The sequence below is a fragment of the Rhinopithecus bieti genome, unplaced genomic scaffold (assembly GCF_001698545.2).
Source record: "Rhinopithecus bieti isolate Rb0 unplaced genomic scaffold, ASM169854v2 scaffold_33652, whole genome shotgun sequence".
NCBI lineage: Eukaryota > Metazoa > Chordata > Mammalia > Primates > Cercopithecidae > Rhinopithecus > Rhinopithecus bieti.
Window position 1 is genome coordinate 162,001 of NW_016814761.1, and position 22,934 is coordinate 184,934.

The window sequence follows — 22,934 nt, forward strand, 5'->3', positions numbered from 1 at the left end:
TCCCCCATCCCCCATCCCTAGCTCGGCATAGACCCCACACTGAGCGTAGCCAGCTCTCTCTGCAGGAACCAACAATGCCGCTCTATTGAGTGGTCCTTGTGCCTTGGGCTGGGCCCATTGACCACTGTGACCTCTCTGCCCCAGGAATTGGCCAGCACGTGGTATGATTTGCCTTCACCTTTCTAGCTACTTTGGAATGATTCCACTTCCCAGTGAGACTCCTTGATAGTGTGACCAGCTGATTTGGTTTCCCTAGGACTGAGGGGTTTCCTGGCATGAGGGGCCCTCAGTGCTAAAACAAGGAAAGTCCTGGGCAAACTGGATTACCATATCCTTGTATAAAGAGGTAAGGCCCCAGTGCTTGGTGTTCTGGGCAGAATTTGAGGCGGAGGCAGTCACCAGGTCTTCCTGGGAAAACTGAAGCCTTCTGTCCACTCCAATCATTATAACCAACAGTCATCATCATAATTTCAACGAAAGCCTTAATTGCCATTTATGGAGAGCTTTCCAAAGGTCAGCTACCGCACTCAGTGCCTGACACACCTTCCTCATTGGATCCCCACCACCATCTGGCACACCCGGCATACCAGGAGAGTCGGGATAGTTGGGACTCTCGCTATTCCCATGCCACATCAGAGATGAGCACCCCAAGGCTGGGGCTGGTGAGGAGACTCGCCTGGACCCAGAATTGTAGCTCCCTGACTCCAGCACTCCCTGTAGGGGTCCTTCAGTCTCCAACCCAGCCCCCTGCCCTTGGGGAGAGCTGGTCTGACCCTACCAGGACACCTGACATTCGCTCATCTATAGGGGTACCTGGAATTTGACATAACTCCAAAGTGTTTACCTGGAAGAAAAGGAGACTGTGCTACTGGTCAATTATCTGTCGTCCTTTGCTTGTGTGTGTGTGTGTGTGTGTGTGTGTGTCTGTCTGTCTGTCTGTCTGTCTGTCTAAGAGTTTTCACGCAGAGTCAGCATTATTGGGAAACTGTCTCTTCTGGGTCCCCACTGTCTCAGTCATGGCTGCTCCCCATAGGATGGGCAGCCCAGATAAGAGGCTCCGAGGGACATTCTCTAAGCCCTTGCAGCAGTAGTGCCTCTTTTCTCTAGTCTGCTCAGGACCCGTCTCAAAAGGCAAGTGATGGGGAGGGACGAGATTATGGAAACAGACCAGAGTCCACTCCCTTTAGCAAAGAGAAGAAACTTCTAGGTAATGTCCAGACATCATGATTTGCCACAGGTCTCATGTCACGACACCAAGGTCAAGAGGCCAAGGTTGAGGTCCTGCTTGCATCCCTCCTGCTCCTGCTGGTGACCCCATCCTCCATGACAACCTTAGCCTGGATGGTGTAAACATCAACATCTCCGGCCCCCTGGGGCAGCGGAGCCAGCCTGACTCTGGGCACATTCCAACCTGCGTGAGGTCACTGCTTGGAGCCCAGGGTGGATCAGAAGGAGGACTGGCATTGGTTGACTGCTGGCCACTGCCATCCTGGCTAAATACCTCCCTGATGGGAGGGTCCGGGATCCCTACTCACCTCCTGGCAAGTGCCCTGGATCTAGTGGGCCTGTCTAGAGGTGGGTCCAGGGCCGGGCCAGAGATCCTGGCCCCACTAGGCAGCTGGACATGCAGAAGCACCCCCCCCCGCCCGCCACCCCACAACCCGCCTTGTACCATGGCAAATTGCAATGCCGACTATTTTGCTGAGGGAGCTTTTAAAATACATACATCATTATTATGACAGTCCCTTGCATAAAACCCTCTAATGGCATTCCATTGCACTCAGAATAAAATCCAAACCCAGTCTGCATGCTCTGGCCCCTGGCCCAGCTCACTGACCTTGACTCCCAACCCTGCTCTGGGCTTCCATCTGCTCTTCCCACACTCCAAACTGGTCTCCTCCAGGCTTTGCAGATGCTGTTCCCTCTGCTTAGAACACTCTTCCCTCAGCTCACAAGTGGCTGGTTCCTTCTTATCGTTCGTTTGAGTCTCAGCTCAGATGTCACCTCCTCAGAGAGGCCTTTCCAGAGGCACCCATCTAGTAGTGCCTCTGCCCTGCCATTCTCCTCATTTATTCTATTTCATTTCCTCCAATTGTAGTACTGATTATGTCTCTCTTGCTAGACTGGCAGCTCCTCGAGGGCAGGGTGTGATTGTCATGTTTACTGCAGAGATCTCAAAGCTGAGAACAGCGCCTGGCACCAAAGAGCTCAACACATATTCACAGAAAGGGTGAGGCAGAGCCGGCAGCTACAAGGACTAGCTCCAGGGCAGGAGCCCGTGCCCTACACAGTGGGGGCCCAGGACACCTGTTGCTATCAAGAGGAGCAAGGGGTCAACTCTTCGAGGGTGCCCACTGCATCTTTAGGGGGTCTTTGAAAGTCAGAGATGGCAGAAAATACCTAGAGGTGGTGCCTGCCCTGCCTCAGGTATCCTGAAGGTGACATGACTCCAGAAAAGAAGTGCCCAAATGCCCTTCCTCCCCTGATTCGTCGGGAAGAAGGGCCTCTGGGTTCTACATAGACCCATGTCACTCCAGACTCCTTTGAGAGGAGGAGCGATGTGTCCCCATGGAGTCTTTCAACTGCATGGGACAGCAGCATTGCCAGGTTACAATCACCCAGAGACCAATCTAGGTCTTCTCCAGGCACCGGCACCTGCACCTGTGAAGGCCACAAATGCTAAGGGGAGGAGGAGAGGTGGCTAGAAAGGGCTGGGGTGGGCTGGGGTCACTCACTCTCCACGTAGAACACGCCCACTTTGTCTGAGTCTGACATGGAAATGTACAGAACCATCTCGTATCCGGCGGGGAGGCGGTCGGGGCCTTTGGTCCGCAGGATCATCTGGGACATGTCCTTGAGATCTGAGGGACAGGAGGTGAGAATGAAGAGATCTGCTGCTGGAGCCTTAGCTTCCCATTGCCTTTTACTTTGATAATCAGGAAAAAATCCCCATGGATGTGTATTAATGGAAACTATAGAAAAGCATAAAGAGGCTGTGTGCTGTGGCTCACACCTGTAATGCCAGTGCTTTGGGAGGATGAGGTGGGTAGATCGCTTAAGGCCAGGAGACAAACACCAGACTGGGCAACATAGCAAGATCCCATCTTTACAAAAATAAAAACAATTTAGCCATGCATGGTGGTGTGTGCCTGTAATCCTGGTTACTCAGGAGGCTGAGGCAGGAGGATGGCTTGAACCCAGGAGGTTGAGGCTATAGTGAGCTATGATCATGCCACTGTACTCCAGCCTAGGCAACAGAACAAGGCCTTGTCTCAAAAAAAAAAAGAAAGAAAAGAAAAGAAAAGAAAAAAGAAAAGCAAAGCATAAAAACCAGTTGTCATTTCCAACACTGGAGATGATTAACCTTTTGGGGAATTTCCTTCTGGTCTATTTTCTTCTTATTCTTTTTTCCCAAGACAGAGTCTTGCTCCATTGCCCAGGCTGGAGTGCAGTGGTGTGATCTTGGTTCACTGCAATCTCTGCTTCCTGGGTTCAAGCGATTCTTCTGCCTCTGCCTCCTGAGTAGCTGGAATTACAGGTGCATGCCACCATGCCTGGCCAATTTTTGTATTTTTAGTAGAGATGGGGCTTCACCATATTGGTCAGGCTGGTCTTGAACTCCTGACCTCATGATCCACCTGCCTTGGCTTCCCAAAATGCTGGGATTACATGTGTGAGCCACCAAGCCCAGCCCTCATGCATTTCCTATGGTTTCGCCTTTGGCTTTAAGCAAGAGTGGTATTTGTGTCCACCATCCCCAGAGGCCTGAGTCCATACCTGCCTCACCCTCAGCCCAGCCCAGGACTGGGCATGAATCTTTTCACTCCTCCCATCCTGCCCCCCAAGTGCAGGGCCTGCTGGCACCTTCCTTGCTGTAGACCTTCTCGTCACGGCAGTCCTCCTTGGGCAACCAGGGTGTTTCTCGGTCACAGTTCACCAGCAGGATGGCCCCCTGGCCCTCGGGGCCCCAGGTCCAGGATGCCTACAGTGGCAGGAAGAAAGGTCAGTGCTCTCTTCTCTATGCTTGTATAGACCCCATGGGACACCAGAGAGACAGCCCCAGGATGAGGGTAAAGAGTAGCTGCCACCCACTGGGGCAGCTGTGACTTGGCAAACGTGAATCTCAAGACTGATGTCCACAGAGGATGAACGTGGGCATCAAAGGCAAGTTCAGTAGAGGCACAGAGACAGGAAGGCTGACCGAGGCATTTATGGGCCTCCTGTCTGATGTGGATGGTGTCTGGCATGGGTGGAGGCAGGGAGGTGGAGGCTGGCCAGAGAAATAAGCAGACGGACATTCTACCACAGGTCCCGAGGTCCCTAGGGGAGCTCAGGAGGAGACGCCTGGATGGATGACACCCAGCTGTTTCCAGACGCCCTCCTAGTGCTCCAAATAGGACCTGCACGGTGCTCCACTTTCTACGCTGCAGCCAGAGCGCTACTAGAACAAACTCGGGTCAGATCGTGTTGCTTCCCTGCTTGAAGCCAGGTCAGGGGCTCCTGGTTGAATTAGGATGAAGCCCTGATTCCTTGCTGTGGCCTGGAAGGCCTGGTGAAACTTGCCTTCCTCTCTATCTCATCTCTTCCACCTTGCCCCTCGCTCACTCTGCCCCACCCATCCTGGCGCCTTTCTGCTCCCAAAAGACTCAAGCTCCCAGGCCTTTGCCCATGCCAGTCCCTCTGCTGCCATCCTGCCCCTTTCCACCTGGCCCACTCTACCCCTCCTTTATTACATCATAAGTGTCTCTTCTTCCTGGAGGCCTTTCTAATTCTCTAGGACAGAGCAGCTTCCCCAGATCCACACCTGGCACAGTACACATCCTTTTTGGGAGGACTTAGGACAATTGTGATGAGACAGCCATCCACAACACTCAATTTTTAATGTGGACCATGGGCTCCTTAAGGCTAGGGCTGTGTTTCTCTTGTTCTTTCTGCATCCCCTGGGCCTGACCCACTCCTGGAACGTAAAAGATGCTCAGCAAATATTTACAGGATGAGTGAAGAAAATGTGAAAACTTCACTGGCCCAGATTTAGAAATTCTGGCCAATGACGAGTTGATGGGTGCAGCACACCCACATGGCACAAGTATACATATGTAACAAACCTGCACGTTATGCACATGTACCCTAGAACTTAAAGTATAATAAAAAAAAAAAAAAAGAAAAAGAAATTCTGGCCAAGTTCAGGCTCATGGGATTGTGTGACTTTGCCAAGACTGCACAGCCCCTTGGGGGACGTTGGAAGCTGTTCACCTGGGGCCGCTAGGCCTCAGAGGCCTCTGTGGAGTTCACTTTCATACGGCTTGGCCACAGACTCAGAGAATGAGTGTGCAGGGCTGGCCCTGGTCTCAGGCAAGCCTTGCTCGCGATCCTAGAAGAAGGGACTCTCCCACAGGGTTGAGAACCCTCCCCTGACCTGCAGAGAGTCAGGGGAGCAGGCTTCCAGGACCCAGGCTTCTCATCAGGCTGTGTTTATTTCACTTCATAAGTACCCCTCTATGTATACTTTACCCTAGGCTTCAGAGTGTTATTATAAAAGTCACATATGTCCACAGCAAAAATTTAGATGATACAGAAGGGCAGAAAACGGAAAGCAGTTAGAAGCAACAGCCTGAATGTACACAGAGCAAGACTGATGGAGCCTAAAAACTGTGTTGAGGGAAAAGTACAAAAGAGAATGAGATAGAGAACACCATGCTGTCTGCACAAATTAAAAATACATGCACACCAACCACATCACATGCCTCCTGAGAGTCACCAGAACAGACAGAGACACATTAAACCCAGCAAAATGGTCCTCTGTGGGGCAGCAGAATGGGAGTGGGGAATGCAAGATGAAAGAAAATAAGTAAATGAATGAGGGAACAAATGAATGAATGGTGAATGAATGAATAAATAGAAAGAGGAGAGGAGCTGTGCATGCACCAGCAGAGATGATACCGCACCTGGAACTGAGAATGATGAATGCGACCCTCTGTCCTGAGGGTCTGTCTCCCCCACCTCCCCGGTCTTAAAAGAAGAGGCAAAATAATAAGAGCAAATGCCTTCACAGCGCTTCCTCTGCAGCAGGCACATTTGTCCTTTCCAACAGTTCCATGAACTGGGCGTCCCCATCACGGGATGGAGAAACTGAGACTCAGGAGCCTGCTCTGTAGCCGACTCTATAAGATGCCTGAGCTCATCTGTGGGTTCCATCATTGGTATGCTGTGTGTCTGGGAGCCTGTCTTGGGCCTCGATCTCCTGAGCTGTGAAATGGGAATTGCCTGCTTGGTGGGAGAACCATGGCTGCCTGTACCATCTGGGTCTGCGCCCTCAGAAGCCCCAGGTTCAGGGTGGTGCCTGCCCTGATGGCTAGGTACCTTGTTTGGGTTGTTCTTCTCCACCACGCCATCCCGGTCTGCGTCCACATCCAGGGAGATCTCTGGGGAGAAGAGACATGGGTGAGTTGCTGAGCCTGCCAGGCAGGGTGGGGCAGGGGCACCAGGAAGACCTGTGGGATTAGGGTGCATCTCAGTCATTCATTTGGTCACGGGGAAGGGAGGACCTTGCTGACATCATCTTACACAACCCCCTGCCTCAACATTCCACGACCCACTGAAGACCATCGGCAGACGCTGTGTGGACTTCGTAGCTTATGGCTGCAAGAGCTGCCATCGGGGAGGTCCAGGTCCTCCCACCACTTCTTTGTTCTTGCTGGGGGTTGGGGAATGATCCTCGATGCACAGATCTGAGAGCCTCAGTTCAGGGGTGAAGTCACATGCCCAAGGTCACATGCTAGCAGAACTGGGGTACACGGTGCAGTTGGTTTGATTCATAGCTCATATTCTGAAAACTTACAGGCATAGCATTCCCAAACTGCCTTTCTCAGTCTACCCGGGCATGCGCATAGGTGTGCACACGTGCACCTGTGTGTGCATGTCTCTTTCTCTCCAAGAACTTCCAGTGGCCTAGATCCCACCTTCAAGGACTGAGGGTTTTACTGTGGGTGGGAAGCTGTCTCCAACCCCTCCTGGTCTGAGGGCACCTGTGAGTCCAGACGGAGGATCCAGGGCCAGGCCCCCACTTATCCCTTCTTTTAGTGAAGGGACCTTCAGCATCCCTAGGCCTGCCATGGAGACAGGCTTTGTGGAGACTGTAGGGAAATGAAAAGGTTTGGCATCAGACAAGGTGGAGTTTAGACCCTGGTTCTCTGCTTATAAGCTGTGTGACTTTGGGCAGGTTAGACAACCTCTCTGAGCCCCAGTTTCCTCACCTGTAACATGGGGCCCTTCCTGGTTACAGCAGGTGCATTAACTGCAATGGAAGGCACTACTGACATTTTGAGCCAAATAATTCTTTGTGTGGGTACAGCCTGTGCATTGGAGGATGTTTAACAGCACACCTGGTTTCTACCTACCAGATGCCAGTAACATCCCTCCCAGTCGTGACAGTCAAAAATATCTCCGGATATTGTCAAATGTCCCTTGGGAGGTGAAATTGCCTTGAGTTGGAGACGGACGGGGTCGAGTAGGGATGTGGTTGGGAAGGTGTTGGGAGTGTCACACACGTGACGTGTGCAGGTTCCAGGCCCCTAGAGCTGCCTGAGTGGGCTCATCTCATGCTGAGCATGACTTGGACCTGGTGGGTGCTGGGTGGTAATGAATGCATTCCTGGTTAGTCCCCTTGGCAGGCACACCCTCTGCCTGGAGGGCATGGAGAGGAGGGTCCTGGCACACGAAGCGCACTGATGTCACCCTTCTCTGGGCCAACCGAGCCCAATTGAGTCCAGAGATCACCTTCAGGTCCTCCCTTTGCCTATAGCCTGCATACCCTAGGTCTGCATGTGACTTTTCCGGTCTAGAAGGAGGCTGCAAGGGCGCCTGGCCCTTGGGAGAGGCAGCCATCTGTGTCCCAGCCTCTGTAGCCCTGTGGTGAGTTAGGTGCTGTAAGGCATAATTTGTAACCTCCTGCCTCCAATTGCATTCACTCCACATTTCACTGCTGAGGAGCTACTGTGCTCCGGAAACTGTGCTAGGCAATGGGCAGTGGAGGCACAGCACCTGCTCTCAAGGCGTCCACAGTCCCATGAGATAAATAGCATTGCTTCCGTTTCACAGGGCAGCAAACCCAAGTTCAGAGAAGTCACTTGTCAGCAAATCGGGCTGGTAAGCCGGGAGGCCGGTGCAGGATAAGGACCCCAGGGGAAAGAAGGGAAGGCGGTACCACCAGGGGCTGGTAAAGAGGCTGGGGTGCAGGGGCAGGAATAATATTGGTTTTGGCTCCTGGACCTTTGTGAACTTTCCAGCCGGTCACGCCCACTGAATGCTGCCTTTCAGGGAACTCAGCTTCCTGAAACTCCTCCCTGGGAAGGAGCTGCAGGTCCAGCCTCTTTAGGGAGCCACTCTGTCCGTTTTAAGGTAACGATCTCTCCCTTGCGGGCATCCTGCTCTGCAGGTGCACAGCGTTTTCCATGGAGTGCTCTCTTGGCCACCCCAGGGGAGGCGTGATCACCCCCACCCGCTAACAATGCAGATGAGGAAACCCAGGCCTCCAGCAGGGAAGTGACCACCGAAGTTCCCAGAGCAGAGCCAGGCTCTCAGCAGGGCCTCAGGCTCCAGATGCCTTCTCTCTGCTGTTCCCTGCAAGGAACCCAGGCTGACCTCCCCACAAGCTGTTTCCAAAAGCCCAGCCCAAAGTCAAAGACCCAAGACTTGCTCCCTTGAAGGTCATTCCCAGAGGAAGTGCCCACGTCCCCACCTTGGCAGCCCTGTGACCTTCGTCTCTAGGCTGCAAGGTGACATTACATTGGGACTCCTTTTGGTGGGTTCATTATAGCAGTGGAGCCATGGGCTAGGAGAGAGGTGATGGTGCACTCTAGACTGCTTTATTTCATTACGAATTCTTGAATGTAAACATTTTATTCATGTAATATTTGGACATAGTGCAAACAAAATCAAATAAAACAGTAACACACTTTCTAAAGAAAGACAGCAGTTCCTTGTCCAGCCCTTCTCCTTGGCTGCCTGAGGCAACGTCCCTAATACTAAATACTCATACTTATTGTGATGTCTTGATTTATTGAATTCAGACAGGTTTGTTACCTTCCTGTTATGAAATGTGGGCATTTCACAGTATGGCTCCCTCATCGTCCTCCCAACCTCTCACAGGGCTGCATAACTCCTCTCTCATGACCCATGACCTGTCCCCATAATCCACTGAAATGACCTTCTGGCCCCTTCACCCTCAGAGACCTCCCACCCCGTAGTCATGCCCCTAGGACTTCACCCCTGTAAGGCTTCCCCCAGTGTCTGATTTAACTAGATTCCGGGGGGATGCTGTGGGTAGGGGCAGAGAACGGGGCTGGTGTGACCTGCCCAGAGCATTGCCTCTTGGGATGGCTCTGCCTTCCCGAGCGGGAGGAGGGAGAGGACCTCTGCTTCAGGGCCTCTGGGCTCCAGACGACATTTCCCAGAGGCTCTGGATCCCACCTCAGCTCCCTAGAATAGCCCCAAGGCGTCAGGTGGCCCCTGGGTGTGGGGCAGATTGATGGGAAATGTCACTAGGATTGAGTTCAAGGCAGTCTGCCCTGAGAATGAAGACACTGAGACCTCAGCTGTGACCGAGAGGCACCGGCATTTTGGAGGGTCGCCAGAGAGTGGCAGGGTGCCTGGCCTTCTTGCCTTACTAAGCAGCCCGAGGAGTTGTGGAAAGGAAGGACTCCCTCCCCCACAGCCAACCAAGGCAAGTATCCCAGGCTCTGGCGAGAAGGCACAGGATCAAGCCCCTCAGGTTGATGTTGCAATTTTTTGAGGCCCGCGTGTGTGTACTCCTTCCACTGCCAGGACCTCAAATAGGGTGAGATTCTTCCTCCCTCCCCACACCTCACCTCTCCCTCTCCCCCATCCCTCCCAAAAAAAGGAAGTCTTTGCAAATCAACCCTAACCAGAGTCTTGAAGATCCTTAGGGATTAATTAGCTCAAACTCCTCATTTTATAGTTTGCAAAAAGTGAGTCCTAGTGGGGGTGGCTACTTCTTAAGGTCACACAGCAAGTCCTTGGCAGGATTGGGACCAAGACCCAGAGCCTGATTTGGCCAAAGGAATCATGAATTTGTTCCCAAATCCCAGGAGGAAGACAGACAGACCATATGTTTCTTTAACTTCACCCAGGCAGAGAGAAAATGTGGCTACCCCAAGAGCAAGGGAGAAAAGCAGGCAGAGCATTGACTGAGCACCCACTCTGTGCCAGGCCCTTAGCACACAGCATCCCACTGAATCCTTGCAAACGCCATGCAAGGCTGCTCTGTGAAGCGCATTTTGTAGATGAGGAAGCCAAGGCTCAGGGGGATGATGTGACTTGTCCAAGGTCACAAGGTGGTTGGAGGTGGGCAGAGAAACATCTTAGGCTTACTTCTGTCTACTCTGAAGCCAAGGCTCTTTCTGCTCAATGTGGACTCAGGATAGGACCAGGGTGAGAGAGATTCAGATATATTTTTGTGCCTAGGGGACAGTCCCAGCATCTCGAGATATTGGGGGTATCCTTGCCTCTGAGGTACTGTCCCTGAGTGACTGATTACTCAGGATGAGGGGCTCAAGGGCTCCTGGGGCAGATGCTCAACAAAAGACCTAGAAAGGACAGACATAACAGTGGTTCCCAAGGGAAACCAGATTTTCACCAGGGTCTCTGTTGAAACAGGAAACAGTAGTTCAATGGGGTTAGTTTCTCATAAAGTTTTCTTTTTGCAATTGAATGACTCTTTTATTCTGTTTTTTTTTTTGTTTGTTTGTTTGTTTGTTTTGTTTTGTTTTGTTTTTGAGACAGAGTCTCACTCTGTCGCTGAGGCTGGAGTGCAGTGGCACTGTGTCGGCTCACCGCAACCCCTGTCTCTTGGGTTCAAGCAATTATCCGGTCTCAGCCTCCTGAGTAGCTGGGATTACAGGCGCCCACCACCACGCCTGGCTAGTTTTTATGTTTTTTAGTAGAGACAGGGTTTCACCATGTTGGCCAGGCTGGTCTTGAACTCCTGACCTCAGGTGATCCGCCCGCCTCGGCCTCCCAAAGTGCTGGGATTACAGGCGTGAGCCACCATGCCCAGCCATGACTGTCTTTTATTCTGAGATTATGCCTTGCCTATTATTTAGGAGTGAAAATGATGGTGATAGTTGATAGCAAAATTTTTTATTTTTTATTTTTTTGAGACAGAATCTCGCTCTGTCACCCAGGCTGGAGTGCAGTGGCACCATCTTGGCCCACTGCAACCTCCACCTCTTGGGTTCAAGCAAGTCTTCTGCCTCAGCCTCCTGAGTAGCTGGCATGTGCACCACGCCTGGCTAATTTTTGTATTTTTAGTAGAGATGTGGTTTCGCCAGGTTGGCCAGGCTGGTCTCAAACTCCTGACTTCATGATCTGCCCACCTTGGCGTCCCAAAGTGCTGGGATTACAGGCGTGAGCCACCATGCCTGGCCTCAAATTGCTTTATTAATGTATGTTTTTTTTCTTTTTTGCCAAGCATCAAAGTTGTTAGTCTTCTCATTTTTGGGGGGTGGGGGGAGGGGACATTTGATTGGCCCATGGAATCTAAATATCTGGAACTTGTGGCAGTTAAATAATTATTAATTGACCTCGGATGGATGAACTCGGTCACTTGTCCTGGGCACATGTGGCATCTTTTGGGACTCAGCCATGCTGCCAACTCTGAATGGGCTTCCTCTAAGCACAGCTTTGTCATCTTCTAGTGAGCGGGAAAAGTCCAGTCCTGCCTCCTTATAGACCCTTATTTTGCCATCTATCCTAAGGCTGTCTTGCTTTGGTGGAAGTCTTGTTAATGGTGCAGTCAGTCTTCTGGGATCACCCTCATTTGACAGCTGTCAGGCCCCTGCCTTTCCTGCCCCCGTCCTCAGGTGTCCCTGTCTCAGTGGGATTAGGTTTCCTCAGGGACTGTCATCTGAGACTGCCTGTGTGCTGTGTGCATGCAAGGTTCACACACGTGCCAGGGCTCAGCACAACCCAGGAGTCTTTGGTTATCATCTGCCGCCCTCACCAAGGTCATCCCGAGGTTCCCTACCCCAGGGCTGGGCACCTCCTTGGTGCAGAAAGAGGGACAGGGGGACCAGCAACCAAGCCCATTTGGGAATTAGCCAAGAATGAGAAGGGCCATGCTGCTAAGCCTATTTCAGCAGCTGAGAGCACAGGGCTAGAGAGGGAGGGGCTGGCTTGGGAGCTGGTTGTATTTTGGGGAGGTTCTGAGATCCCCCTGAGAATGTGGGATAACTGGAATGACTTGGCATCTCACCAACCATTTTCCGGAGATGTGGCTGCAGGCAAGTATTTCTTTGTTTTACCTTTTCTGAGCCTTGATTTTCTCATCTATAAAATGGGGATGATAATAATGTCTATCCTTGAAACAGTTGGAAGAAGAGATTGAAATCGTGATGGTAAAACATTGAGTACTGGAGCCTGGCACACCATAGGTGCTCAATTAATATCAGGTGTTTATCATCCTCCCCCTCCTGCTCCTCATCAAAGTGCCCAGCACAGCTCTAGACACAGAGTAGGTCTGCAATAAGGAGGCCGCATCATTATTTTTAAAGCACTCAGCATGCAGTTGACTCTCAATAACCGGTAGTTCCCTTCCTCTGCCATGTGGCAACTCTGTCAATGTTAAACCAAGGCTGCATGAACAAAATGACTCTCTGAAATGTCCTCCTGGCTTTAACATTCTATGATTAAAAAATGAAATAAAATACCATAAAAGTAATGCCTCAATTTCAGGGGGTGGGGTGATGGAAAGTTCAGATGATCACAGTCCAGTGTCCTGTAGAGCCAGGGTAGGCTCCGCCTCCCTGGTGTGCAGGCCTGGCACACAGCACAGGACAGTGTGATGCCATGGACAGAACCTGAGACAGGGATAATCCTGGGTTCTGGACTCAACTTGCTGCCCAGTTGCTGTGTGATGTTGAATGAATTCCCTAACCTCTCTGGGCCTCACCATCCTGTGGATCAAATAAAGGACTCTGCACCCTCAGGGCTGAATCTGGGGAGAACCAGGGGGCAGCTGGGATTGTCAAGAACAGCTGCTAGTTTTATAGACCGTGGCCATTCCGCTTGCCATGAGAGGGACGCTCTTCTCTAGGCTGCAGGGGAGAAGTGGGGGTGGGGGGGAAACATGTTCCTTTCTCTCTTTTAGGGTCCACAGAGCCTGGGAAGGGGGCCTTGACACTGGGGGGAATTACTAATGAATCAGGGAGTGCCTCTTCCTGCAGATAAGTCCCCACCCCAGTACGGAAGGGCCGGGGCAGGGCACATGTGACATCCCTCCCCAGGACTGTGCCATTCAGAAGAAGCTCTGAGTACCAGGTCAGCTGCACTGAGAACAGCCTAAGTGCCCCAGAGAAGGACAACAGTGCCAGGCCCTGGGAGATGAAGGCACCGAGACGGCAGCCACGCTAACTCACCAATGGCCGTGAGGAAGAGCCCCGCCTGGTCAATGGGAATACTGCCTTCCTCATCGTAGTAGTTGACAGTGACCTTGATGGGGAGGAAGCACATTGGGATAGAGAGAAAAGAGAGCAGAGATCACAGATCACAAGCAGGAAAACCTGAAGCAACTGCTGTCCCTCACAGCTCACAGCCTGTCAAGCCAATCCCCTCCAAGCATTAGAACCCTCTCCTCCAGGAAGCACTCCTGGGTTGGTGGGCAGCTTCCCTCAGGTAACTGAACTAGACTGTGGACTCCCCTCCTGCTGGCTGAGAGTGCAGTCAGGATGCCATCTGCCTTCCTGTGCCACTGTGTGCATTCTGCTGCCTGGGGGGTGGGGTCCATATCTGCTATGTTGCATGCCTAGTGCTCACTGAGGGGACAGGGCTGAGACTATTTTCTTTGGACCATGTTCAGTGCCATCACTGTGATGGGGCACATGGTAAAGTTCATAATTACAGAACCCAGCAAGGACACAGTTCTGGTCTCAGCCTCACCACTTGGACAAATCATCCATGGACGCTCAGCACCCCATTTTACAGACAGACCAAGGACACTTGTGACTGTAAGCTCCAGTGATTCTGTGGTTCTGAGCCCCTAAACTTTCTATCACTCAGCTGTCTATAATTTTCATCCTTTATGAAACCATCGTTCCATGGTCTAACCTCACAACATCCACATGACTACCAAGCACTGAGAATGCGGCTGTTCTGAATGGAGATGTGTTATAAGGTGTAAAACTCACACTAATTTTAAATTTGGTATGGAAAAGGAATATGAACTACCAGCCTGGGCAATACAGTAAGACCTGTCTCTCCAAAAAAAAAAAAAAAGTTAGCTAGGCATGATGGCAGGTGCCTGGAGTCCCAGCCTCCTAGAATACAAACTACCAGCCTGGGCAATATAGTAAGAACTCATTTCCACCAAAAAAAAAAAAAAAAAAAAAAAAAAAAAATTAGCTGGGTATGATGGCAGGTGCCTGGAGTCCCAGCTACTTGGGAGGCTGAGGTGGAAGGACCGCTTGAGCCCAGTAGCTTGAGGTTGCAGTGAGCTATGATCGCACCACTGCACTCCAGCCTGGGCATCAGAGTGAGATCCTGTCTCTTAAAAACAAACGAACAGGCGAGCACAGTGGCTCACACCTGTAATCCCAGCACTTTGGGAGACCAAGGCGGGTGGATCACAAGATCAGGAGATTTACACTATCCTGGCTAACACAGTGAAAACCCCGTCTCTACTAAAAATACAAAAAAAAAAAAAAATTAGCTGGGCATGGTGGAGGGCACCTGTAGTCCCAGCTACTCGGGAGGCTGAGGCAGGAGAATGGTGTGAACCTGGGAGGCGGAGCTTGCAGTGAGCCAAGATCGTGTCACTGCATTCCAGCCTGGGTGACAGAGGGAGACTCCGTCTCAAAAAAACAAACAAACAAAAGACAACAATTTTGTTAATATTTTTTATATAGATGGCATGTCAAAATGATAATATTTTGATAGATGGGATTAAGTAATATATATTAAGACAATTAATGTCACCTGTTTCTTTTTGCCTTTTCAATGTGGTTACTGCAGAACTGAAAATGACACATGGCCCACATGCGGTTTCTATGGGACAGGGCTGGTCCAGCCTGCCTCTATCCCGGCATGGCCCCGGGCCCGCGGAGGCTGGACTTCCCTCCGTGGTACCTTGTCACTGCTGGCCTCGGTGCTCGCCTGGCTCATGGTGACCCGCAGGGTGGTGCTGGGTGAGAGAAGCCAGCGCTGCTTGCCATTGGTGGCCACCTCCTCAGCCTCCCCATTGCGCACCACCTCTACCCGCACGCGTTCCGAGTGCTTCAGGCTGAAGGTTTGGGCCCCGGCTGGGGCCGCGCTGTGGGGAGAGATGAGAGAGGGTTAGGGGGAGCCCTGGGGCAGGTGAGATGGGGGGGGCTTCAAGAGGAGATTCCTGCTTCCAGCACTTTGGGAGGTCAAAGCCGGAGAATCACTTGAGCCCAGGAGTTTGAGACCAGCCTGGACAACATAGTGAGATCTTGTCTCTACATAAATTTAAAAATTAGCTGGGCATGCTGGTACACGCCTGTGGTCCCAACTACTTAGGAGACTAAGGTAGGAGAATTGCTTAAGTCTGGGAGGTTGAGGCTGCAGCGAGCTATGACTGTGCCACTGCACTCCAGCCTGAGCAACAGAGCGAGACCATGTCTCTTCTTTCTTCTTCTTCTGCTTTTTTTTTTTTTGTAAGGCAGAGTTTTACTCTTGTTTCCCTGATTGGAGTGCAATGGCATGATCTCGGCTCACCACAACCTCTGCCTCCCGGGTTCAAGTGATTCTCCTGCCTCAGCCTTCCAAGTAGCTGGGATTACGGGCATGCACCACCACACCTGGCTAATTTTGTGTTTTTAGTAGAGACAGGGTTTCTCCATGTTGGTCAAGCTGGTCTTGAACTCCCGACCTCAGGTGATCCGCCCGCCTTGGCCTCCCAAAGTGCTGGGATTACAGGTGTAAGCCACCGTGCCCGGCTCTTTTTTCAAAAAAGAAGACTTCTGGAGGGGCAAGGCTGCAAAGGCCCCCCTAGGCAATCTGATCTGGGAGACCCCAAAGGATCCGGCTGCATTGCAGTCACCTGGTTGTGAAGAGGACATGTGTTGAACATGAAATCTCTTGGGCCAATCTTGCACCTCCCGAGTCTGAATGTTCGAGGGTGGGGCCTGGGGATCTGAATTCTTAACAAGCTTCCCAGTGCCTCTGATGGGCGGCCAATTTTGGGAGCCACAGGGTCCTGCGAAGGTGGAAGATGGAGGCCCAGGCAGGAATGAATTTGCTCCACTAGCAGAGCTGGGCCTGGAACCCTGTCTCCCTGCTCAGGGTCGCTGAGTAAAGTGCTGAGTCCTCACAGGGATGGAGCCCAGAGCCTGGGTCCTAACAGGGCAGAGGTGGGGTGTCTCTTGTTACAAAGATCCCTTCCTTCCTGCCACAGCTTTCTTGGTGCCTGACATCCCCCACCTTCTGAATCATTTCTTGGGGTTCAAAAGTCGTTTTCCACTGCAAAGGAAATACTTTCAGAATTCTTGAATTCTGACCAGGAGAACAAATTGGTGTGATCTGGCTGCTGTGAACTGAATGTGTCTCCCCAAATTAGCATGTTGAAGCCTTCACCCTCAGTGTCATGGTATTTGGAGATGGAGCTTTTAGGAGGTAATGGAGGTGATTAAGGTTAGATGAGGTCATAAGGGCAGGCTTCCTTTTCTTTTTCTTTTCTTTGAGATGAAGTCTCACTCTGTCACCCAGGCTGGAGTGCAGTGGCGCAATCTCAGCTCATTGCAACCTCTGCCTCCCGGGTTCAAGTGGTTCTCCTACCTCAGCCTTCTGAGTAGCTGGGATTACAGGTGCACACCACCACACCCAACTAATTTTTGTATTTTTAGTAGAGATGGGGTTTCACCATGTTGGCCAGGCTGGCCTCGAACTCCTGACCTCAGGTGATCCACCCGCCTCAGCCTCCCAAAGTGCTGGGATTACAGGCGTGAGCCACTCTGGCCAAGGGCAGGCTTCTAATCAAATAGGAGAAGAAAGATGAGAGAGGAAGAGGAGGAGCAGCAAGAGAGGGAGGGATAGGTAGATAGAGCTCTCTCTCCATGGACTGATGAAAGATCATGTGAGGACACAGTGACAGGGTGGCTATTTGCAGGCCAGGAAGAAAGCCGTCACCAGAACCCGACCATGCTGCCACCCTGATCTTGGACTTCCAGCCTCCAGAACCGTGAGAAGATGAATTTGTTTTTAAGCCACCCTGTCCATGGTGTTTTGTTGTTGGCTTAAGGAGAGGTGACAGGAAGGACAGGGGACTAAGGGAGGAAGGTGCCTAGGGATGGCAGCTTTGCTAAATCCAGCCACTGGTCTGAAGGCCCAAGAGGGCTTAGAGGGACTTAGGTGGGATTCTCGTGGGATTTGTGACTAACGCATAGGTGTAAGCCTGTCTCAAAGGCACAGCTGCTATTTTGGGGGCCTGGCGCTTTTGAGCTCCAGGAGTTCTCAACTGCGGCAGGCATCAGAATCATGAGGGTGCTGTTTAAATCTATAGGGTGTTTTTCTTTGAAGGCTGCATATCTGTGGATCCCATCTCTGGAGAGGCTGGCCGGCATGGCGGAGGCTGAGGGTGCTGGGGCAGCTGAAGACAGAAACAGTGGCCAGGGTTGAATGACAGGTGCAGGCCAGTGGCTGTCAAAGCGCAGCAGCAGCGGCTGGGGCGGCGGCACCTGGAGGTCTTGTCACAACACAGACTGTGGGGCCCCATCTCAGAGCATCCGATTCCGGAGGTCTGGCGTGGAGCCCGAGAATCTGCATTTCTAACTTGCTTCCAGGAACTGTTGATGCTGCTGATCCCAGTACCACACCTTGAGAACCACTAGTCCAGACAATCAGCACTGTGGACCACTGTTCAGAGCCCTGGGCTGGCCAAGGCCGTGAGCATGAATCTGTAGAGGCTGCCGGGCAGCGTCTCTCTGACCTGGGCCACAGACTTCAGGGGCTACGGGCAAAGACTACTGGTCTTGGGCTCTGGCAGGAGGGTGGGGAAGGACTCGGCAGCCTGTGGCCAGTGCTGGGAGAGGAGCTCAATGAAGACACCCCAAGGTCATTCTGGTTCTTGTCCTGACCCCTTCCAAACTCCACAGCCTGTCCTGGGATGATGTGAGACTGGACACTTCTTGGTCATGGCCTGCTGCAGTCCCCTGTCTGCATCCACCATCTTTTTTTTTTTTTTTAGGAGGAGTCTCTCTCTGTCACCCAGGCTGGAGTATAGTGGCATGATCTCAGCTTATTGCAACCTCCATCGCCTTGGTTCAAGCGATTCTCCTGCCTCAGCCTCCAGAGTAGCTGGAATTACAGGTGCCTGCGACCACGCCTGGCTAATTTTTGTCTTTTTAGCAGAGCTGGGGTTTCACCATGTTGGCCAGGCTGGTCTCGAACTCCACCTGCCTCGGCCTCCCAAAGTGTTGGGATTACAGACGTGAGCCACTGCGCCTGGCCACATCCATCATTAAGAGGGGTGCAGAGTCTGGACAAAAGCCCTGGACTAACGGTGCATGTGCAGAGGACCTGGATTTGAGTCCAGTCTTGCTCCTGACTTGAGGGGGTCTGCACATTCTGAGTGTTCATCTGTTAGTCCCTACGCCTCAGGAGGACTGCCACCCTCCTGCCCATAGTTCTCCTCTCACTCCTTCTAGGACTGGGGCCATGTTTTGCTGAGTGGTGTTGCCATGTGGTACCTGCCCTCCTTTGGGTTATAAGTCCCCTGAGGGTATAGTCCGGCCTCTCCCATCCTCATTCTTCAGAGTCTAGCACAGGGCTTGGCCCATCATACACCCAAGGGAAGGGGCAGAGGTGAGTGGGATGGAAGGTGAGCTGCTCCCAAGGAGAGGTGTGAATACACACTCTGGATGCTTTAGGTGGCACAGGGAGGAACAATCTAGAAGACTTATGTGTTTATCAAACACAGTGTCTTTTTATGGTGACTGATAAAGTCTTGCCATTTATGGTAATGCTACAAAATCTCTGTTTAAAATAAAGTTATTAAGAAAAATGTGAGTTGGGTTAAAGAAAAGTATTAATAGTGCGACAGGTTGAAGATGATTTTGGCCAAAGCCATGAGAGGTTGGGGAAACTGTGGCCTTAGGTTTAGGAAGCATTCCTCTCCTGCAAGTCTCAGCTTTGCCCATCAATGTGCTGGGTGGCCTTGGGCCAGGGACTTTCCCTCTCTCAGTTTCATCGAGTGTTAGGTGAGAGGATGGAACCCGAGCAGAGGCGGCTGAGTCCAGAGTGCAGAGGAGAGGCCCTGGGCAAAGGGGTGAGGAAGAAGGCTCTAGAAAGCTGGGGATGGCTGGGCGCAGTGGCTCACACCTGTAACCCCAGCACTTTGGAGGCTGAGGTGGGTGGATCACTTGAGGTCAGGAGTTCAAGACCAGCCTGGTCAACATGGCAAAACCCTATCTTTACTAAAAAAAGTACAAAAATTAGCTGAGCGTAGTGGCGTGTGCCTGTAGTCCCAGCTACTCGGGAGGCTGAGGCAGGAGAATCACTTGAATCTGGGAGGTGAAGGTTGCAGTGAGTTGAGATTATGCCACTGCACTCCAGCCTGGGTGACAGAGCGAGACTCTGTCTGAAAAAAAAAGAAAAAAAAGAGAAAGCTTGGGATATCTCTGCTGGATTCCTGCCACTCACCTCCCTGCCTTAACCAGAGCCACTACTACTATTATTTATTTATTTATTTATTTTCTTAAATTGAGACAGAATCTTGCTCTGTCACTCAGGCTGGAGTGCAGCGGTGCTATCTTGGCTCACTGCAACCTCCGCCTCCTAGGTTCAAGTGATTCTCCTGCCTCAGCCTCCCAAGTAGTTGGGACTACAGGCATGCACCACCATGCCTGGCTAATTTTCGCATTTTTAGTAGAGATGGGGTTTCACTATGTTGGCCTGTCTGGTCTTGAACTTCTGACCTCAAATGATCCGTTTGCCTTGGCCTCCCAACGTGCTGGGATTACAGGAGTGAGCCACCACACCTGATCCAGAGCCACTATTATTTCATCTGGTTTTATATATTGAGCTTCTGCACACAATTCTATTTAGGAAAAAATGTTTTCCAAGATGATCTCTTAGGACCCTGACTCAGTTACTATAAGTGATGCTTCCTGCCTGCCTTCATTCCTCTGGACCAGTGAGAAACCAAAGGAGGCCTCAGAGGCTCCAGAGGGTTAACGCCCAGCCCACATTGCAGCTCCAGGGCCCCACACCCTCTTATGCCCCAGCACCAGCCCTGTTCTGAGCTGAGCAAACAGCTATTCTTGGAGTGGCTCTGGGCAAAGCAACAAAGGGGCCCATTGTGCCCCTGCAGATCCTGTTGGCTGCCTTCCTGCCCAGGAAGAACCCTTTGGAATCCCTCTCGCAGAAAGCAGAAACCCGAGAGCCAGGGGCTTCAGGCACCAGGATTGTCCCTGGAGGCTGCAGGGAGGGGCCCAGGACAGTATTGAGGGAAAGGGAGGGGGCTTGGGGGTGGTTATGACCTTCTTGCTTATTAGAGAGAGGCTAAGGAGAGCATGGATGGAGGGACAGGCTGCCAATCCCTGTGGCCAGGTCTCTTCTGCCTACCAAGGAATCCCAGAACCCAGGACATGGTTACACTCAATGTAGTCTTTGGCAATACATGAATGAATGCACCTGCCCTTCTTGGCTTTGTAAACTGTATTACCCAAGTGATTTAAAAAAAAAAACAGAAATCAGGTCATTTACTTTCTTGAAAATATTCACTGGCTCCTCAGTGCCTACCCATACAAGAATATCCAAACTCTTCATCCTCACGTTGAACTAGGGGCATTCGGCCATTGCAACTCAGCTTGACACTCTGGTTTCACTTTCTGCGGTTCCTTCCACCACTTCAACTCCCTGCATTGTTCCATCTCACTGTGCATTTTGACATATAAGTCGTTCCTTTTACCAGCAAGACTTTCCCCTGACTTCTCTGCCTGGCAAATGTCCATCTCTCCTTGAAGACCTAACTCAATCCATTTGCCCCCACAGTTACTGGCCCTTTAGGCAGTTCACTCCTTGAAGGTAGGGATTGTATCTTCTTGTTTGTTTGTTTGTTTCAGCACCTGGCCTAGTATGGGCACACCTTAAGTGTAAATGTTTGCTGACAGAGGGCTGGAGGAGGAAGGCATACTTATATGGTCATTCAGTCACTCAACATGCATTTACTGAACACTTACAATGTGCCAGGCACAGTTCTAGGCATTGGGGGGTAGACTGGTGAAAAAGTGAACACATTCCCTGGGCCCATGGAAAAGACAGACCTTTTTTTTGTTTGAGACGGAGTCTTGCTCTGTTGCCCAGGCTGGAGTGCAGTGGCACGATCTCGGCTCACTGCAATCTCCGCCTCCCAGGTTCAAGCGATTCTCCTGCCTCAACCTCCTGAGTAGCTGGGATTACAGGCACATGCCACCACGATGCCTGGCTAATTTTTGTATTTTTTAGTAGAGACGGGGTTTCACCATGTTGTCCAGGCTGGTTTGGAACTCCTGACTTCAAGTGATCTGCCTGCCTCAGCCTCCCAAAGTGCTGGGATTACAGGTGTGAGCCACCGTGCCTGTCCAGAAAAGACAGACTTTCAATGGATTACATGATTACAGCTGTGATAATTGCTATAAAGGAGAAGGAGAGGGTGCCACGAGCCCCCAGTCTGGGGTTCAAAGAGCGATTCCCTGAGAAAGTGGCATTTGAACTAAGGTCTAAACTTTATACTCTAAAGGACAGGCGGGAATTAATGACACCATTGCAATGCTGACTGTAAAAAAAAAAAAAAAGAAGAAGAATTAAACCAGAGATTCTTAAATTTGAGTGTGCATTACCACTACCTACAGGGCCTGCTAAAATATAGGTGAATGGGCCCAGCCCCTGAGTTTCTGATCTATCAGCTATGGAGTGGGACCTGAGAAACTGCATTTCTAACAAGCTCCCAGGTGATGTTGATGCTGCTGGTCCAGAGACCACAGTTTGAAAACCACTGAGTTGGACAAGAGAGGAGAGGAAGAGGAGCACAGATTTCCAAGCAACAGGACAGCTTGCTTGATGGCCCAAGGTGGAGGTTAGTCCTGCATGTTCGAGAAGCTGGAAAGAGGGGAGTGTGTCTGGACTTTGTGAGCAAGGGGGAGGGAGAGTGGTGGGAGCAGGGGTTTTAGATAACAGTGAGGAGCTGGCTTTCCTCTGATTGTAGAGAGAAGTCACTGAAGGCTTCTAAGCAGGGGTGGCATGATCAGTTTTGCACTGTAGATAGATCATCCAGGGTGCAGGGTCACCCAGGAGGCAGGGTGGGGGATGGATTTCAGGAGAGCAACAGAGGAAGTGGGGGAGGGGATGGCTGCAGCTGCCCACGCGAGCAATGATAGTGGCAGTGGAAATAGACAGAAATGGTCACTTGGTTGGTGCCAAACGAAGGACATCTGCCCAGCCCCACAAATGCCTCGTGGTCTCTAGGAGCCATGGGTCCTCTCTGGTCTTGGCTCAGTCAGTGGGGAGGGTCACTGGCTTGGCCTTGCTGGGCTGGGGTGGCTCACCAGCCCCAGACCTGAGGGCATGAAACGCCTGCTCCTCGCTGGCTGGCATCTGGCTCTCTTAGCTTGCCCGCCTGGCCTGGGCCTCATTAACACCAGCTGGGGCTCATCCCCAGAGTGACCCCAGCTCCTGGCAGCCTGGGTGTGACATCCTGCTATTGGGGCTTTAGAGGAGTCTGGGAGGGGGGGAGTTGTGGGTGCCAGCCTGGTATGCAACCCCATGGCGAGCAAGAGGCAGGCAAGGACCTGGGGGAGAATGACCTCAGTCCAGACCTCACACCTGGTGCTCGGCTTGGTGATGGCTGCAGCCCTGTGGGTGAGCAGCTGCCTTGAACAGGGATCAGTGGAGGCAAACCATGACATCTGCCTTCAGCCAGCTTCCCT

At 51.7% G+C, this 22,934-nt stretch overlaps 1 protein-coding gene across 1 annotated transcript in view; it reads right to left on the minus strand.

The window, feature by feature from the left end:
* The window catches only part of LOC108515333 (protein-arginine deiminase type-2), a 52,820-nt gene that overhangs the window by 22,870 nt on the left and 7,016 nt on the right, over positions 1–22,934 (minus strand). Inside the window, exons 2-6 of the mRNA XM_017852135.1 lie at positions 15,139–15,322; positions 13,434–13,506; positions 6,361–6,422; positions 3,865–3,982; positions 2,736–2,861 (exon numbers count right to left, since the gene is read on the minus strand). Of these exons, the coding sequence (XP_017707624.1) occupies positions 2,736–2,861; positions 3,865–3,982; positions 6,361–6,422; positions 13,434–13,506; positions 15,139–15,322 (563 nt within the window). The remainder of the gene's footprint in view (positions 1–2,735; positions 2,862–3,864; positions 3,983–6,360; positions 6,423–13,433; positions 13,507–15,138; positions 15,323–22,934) is intronic.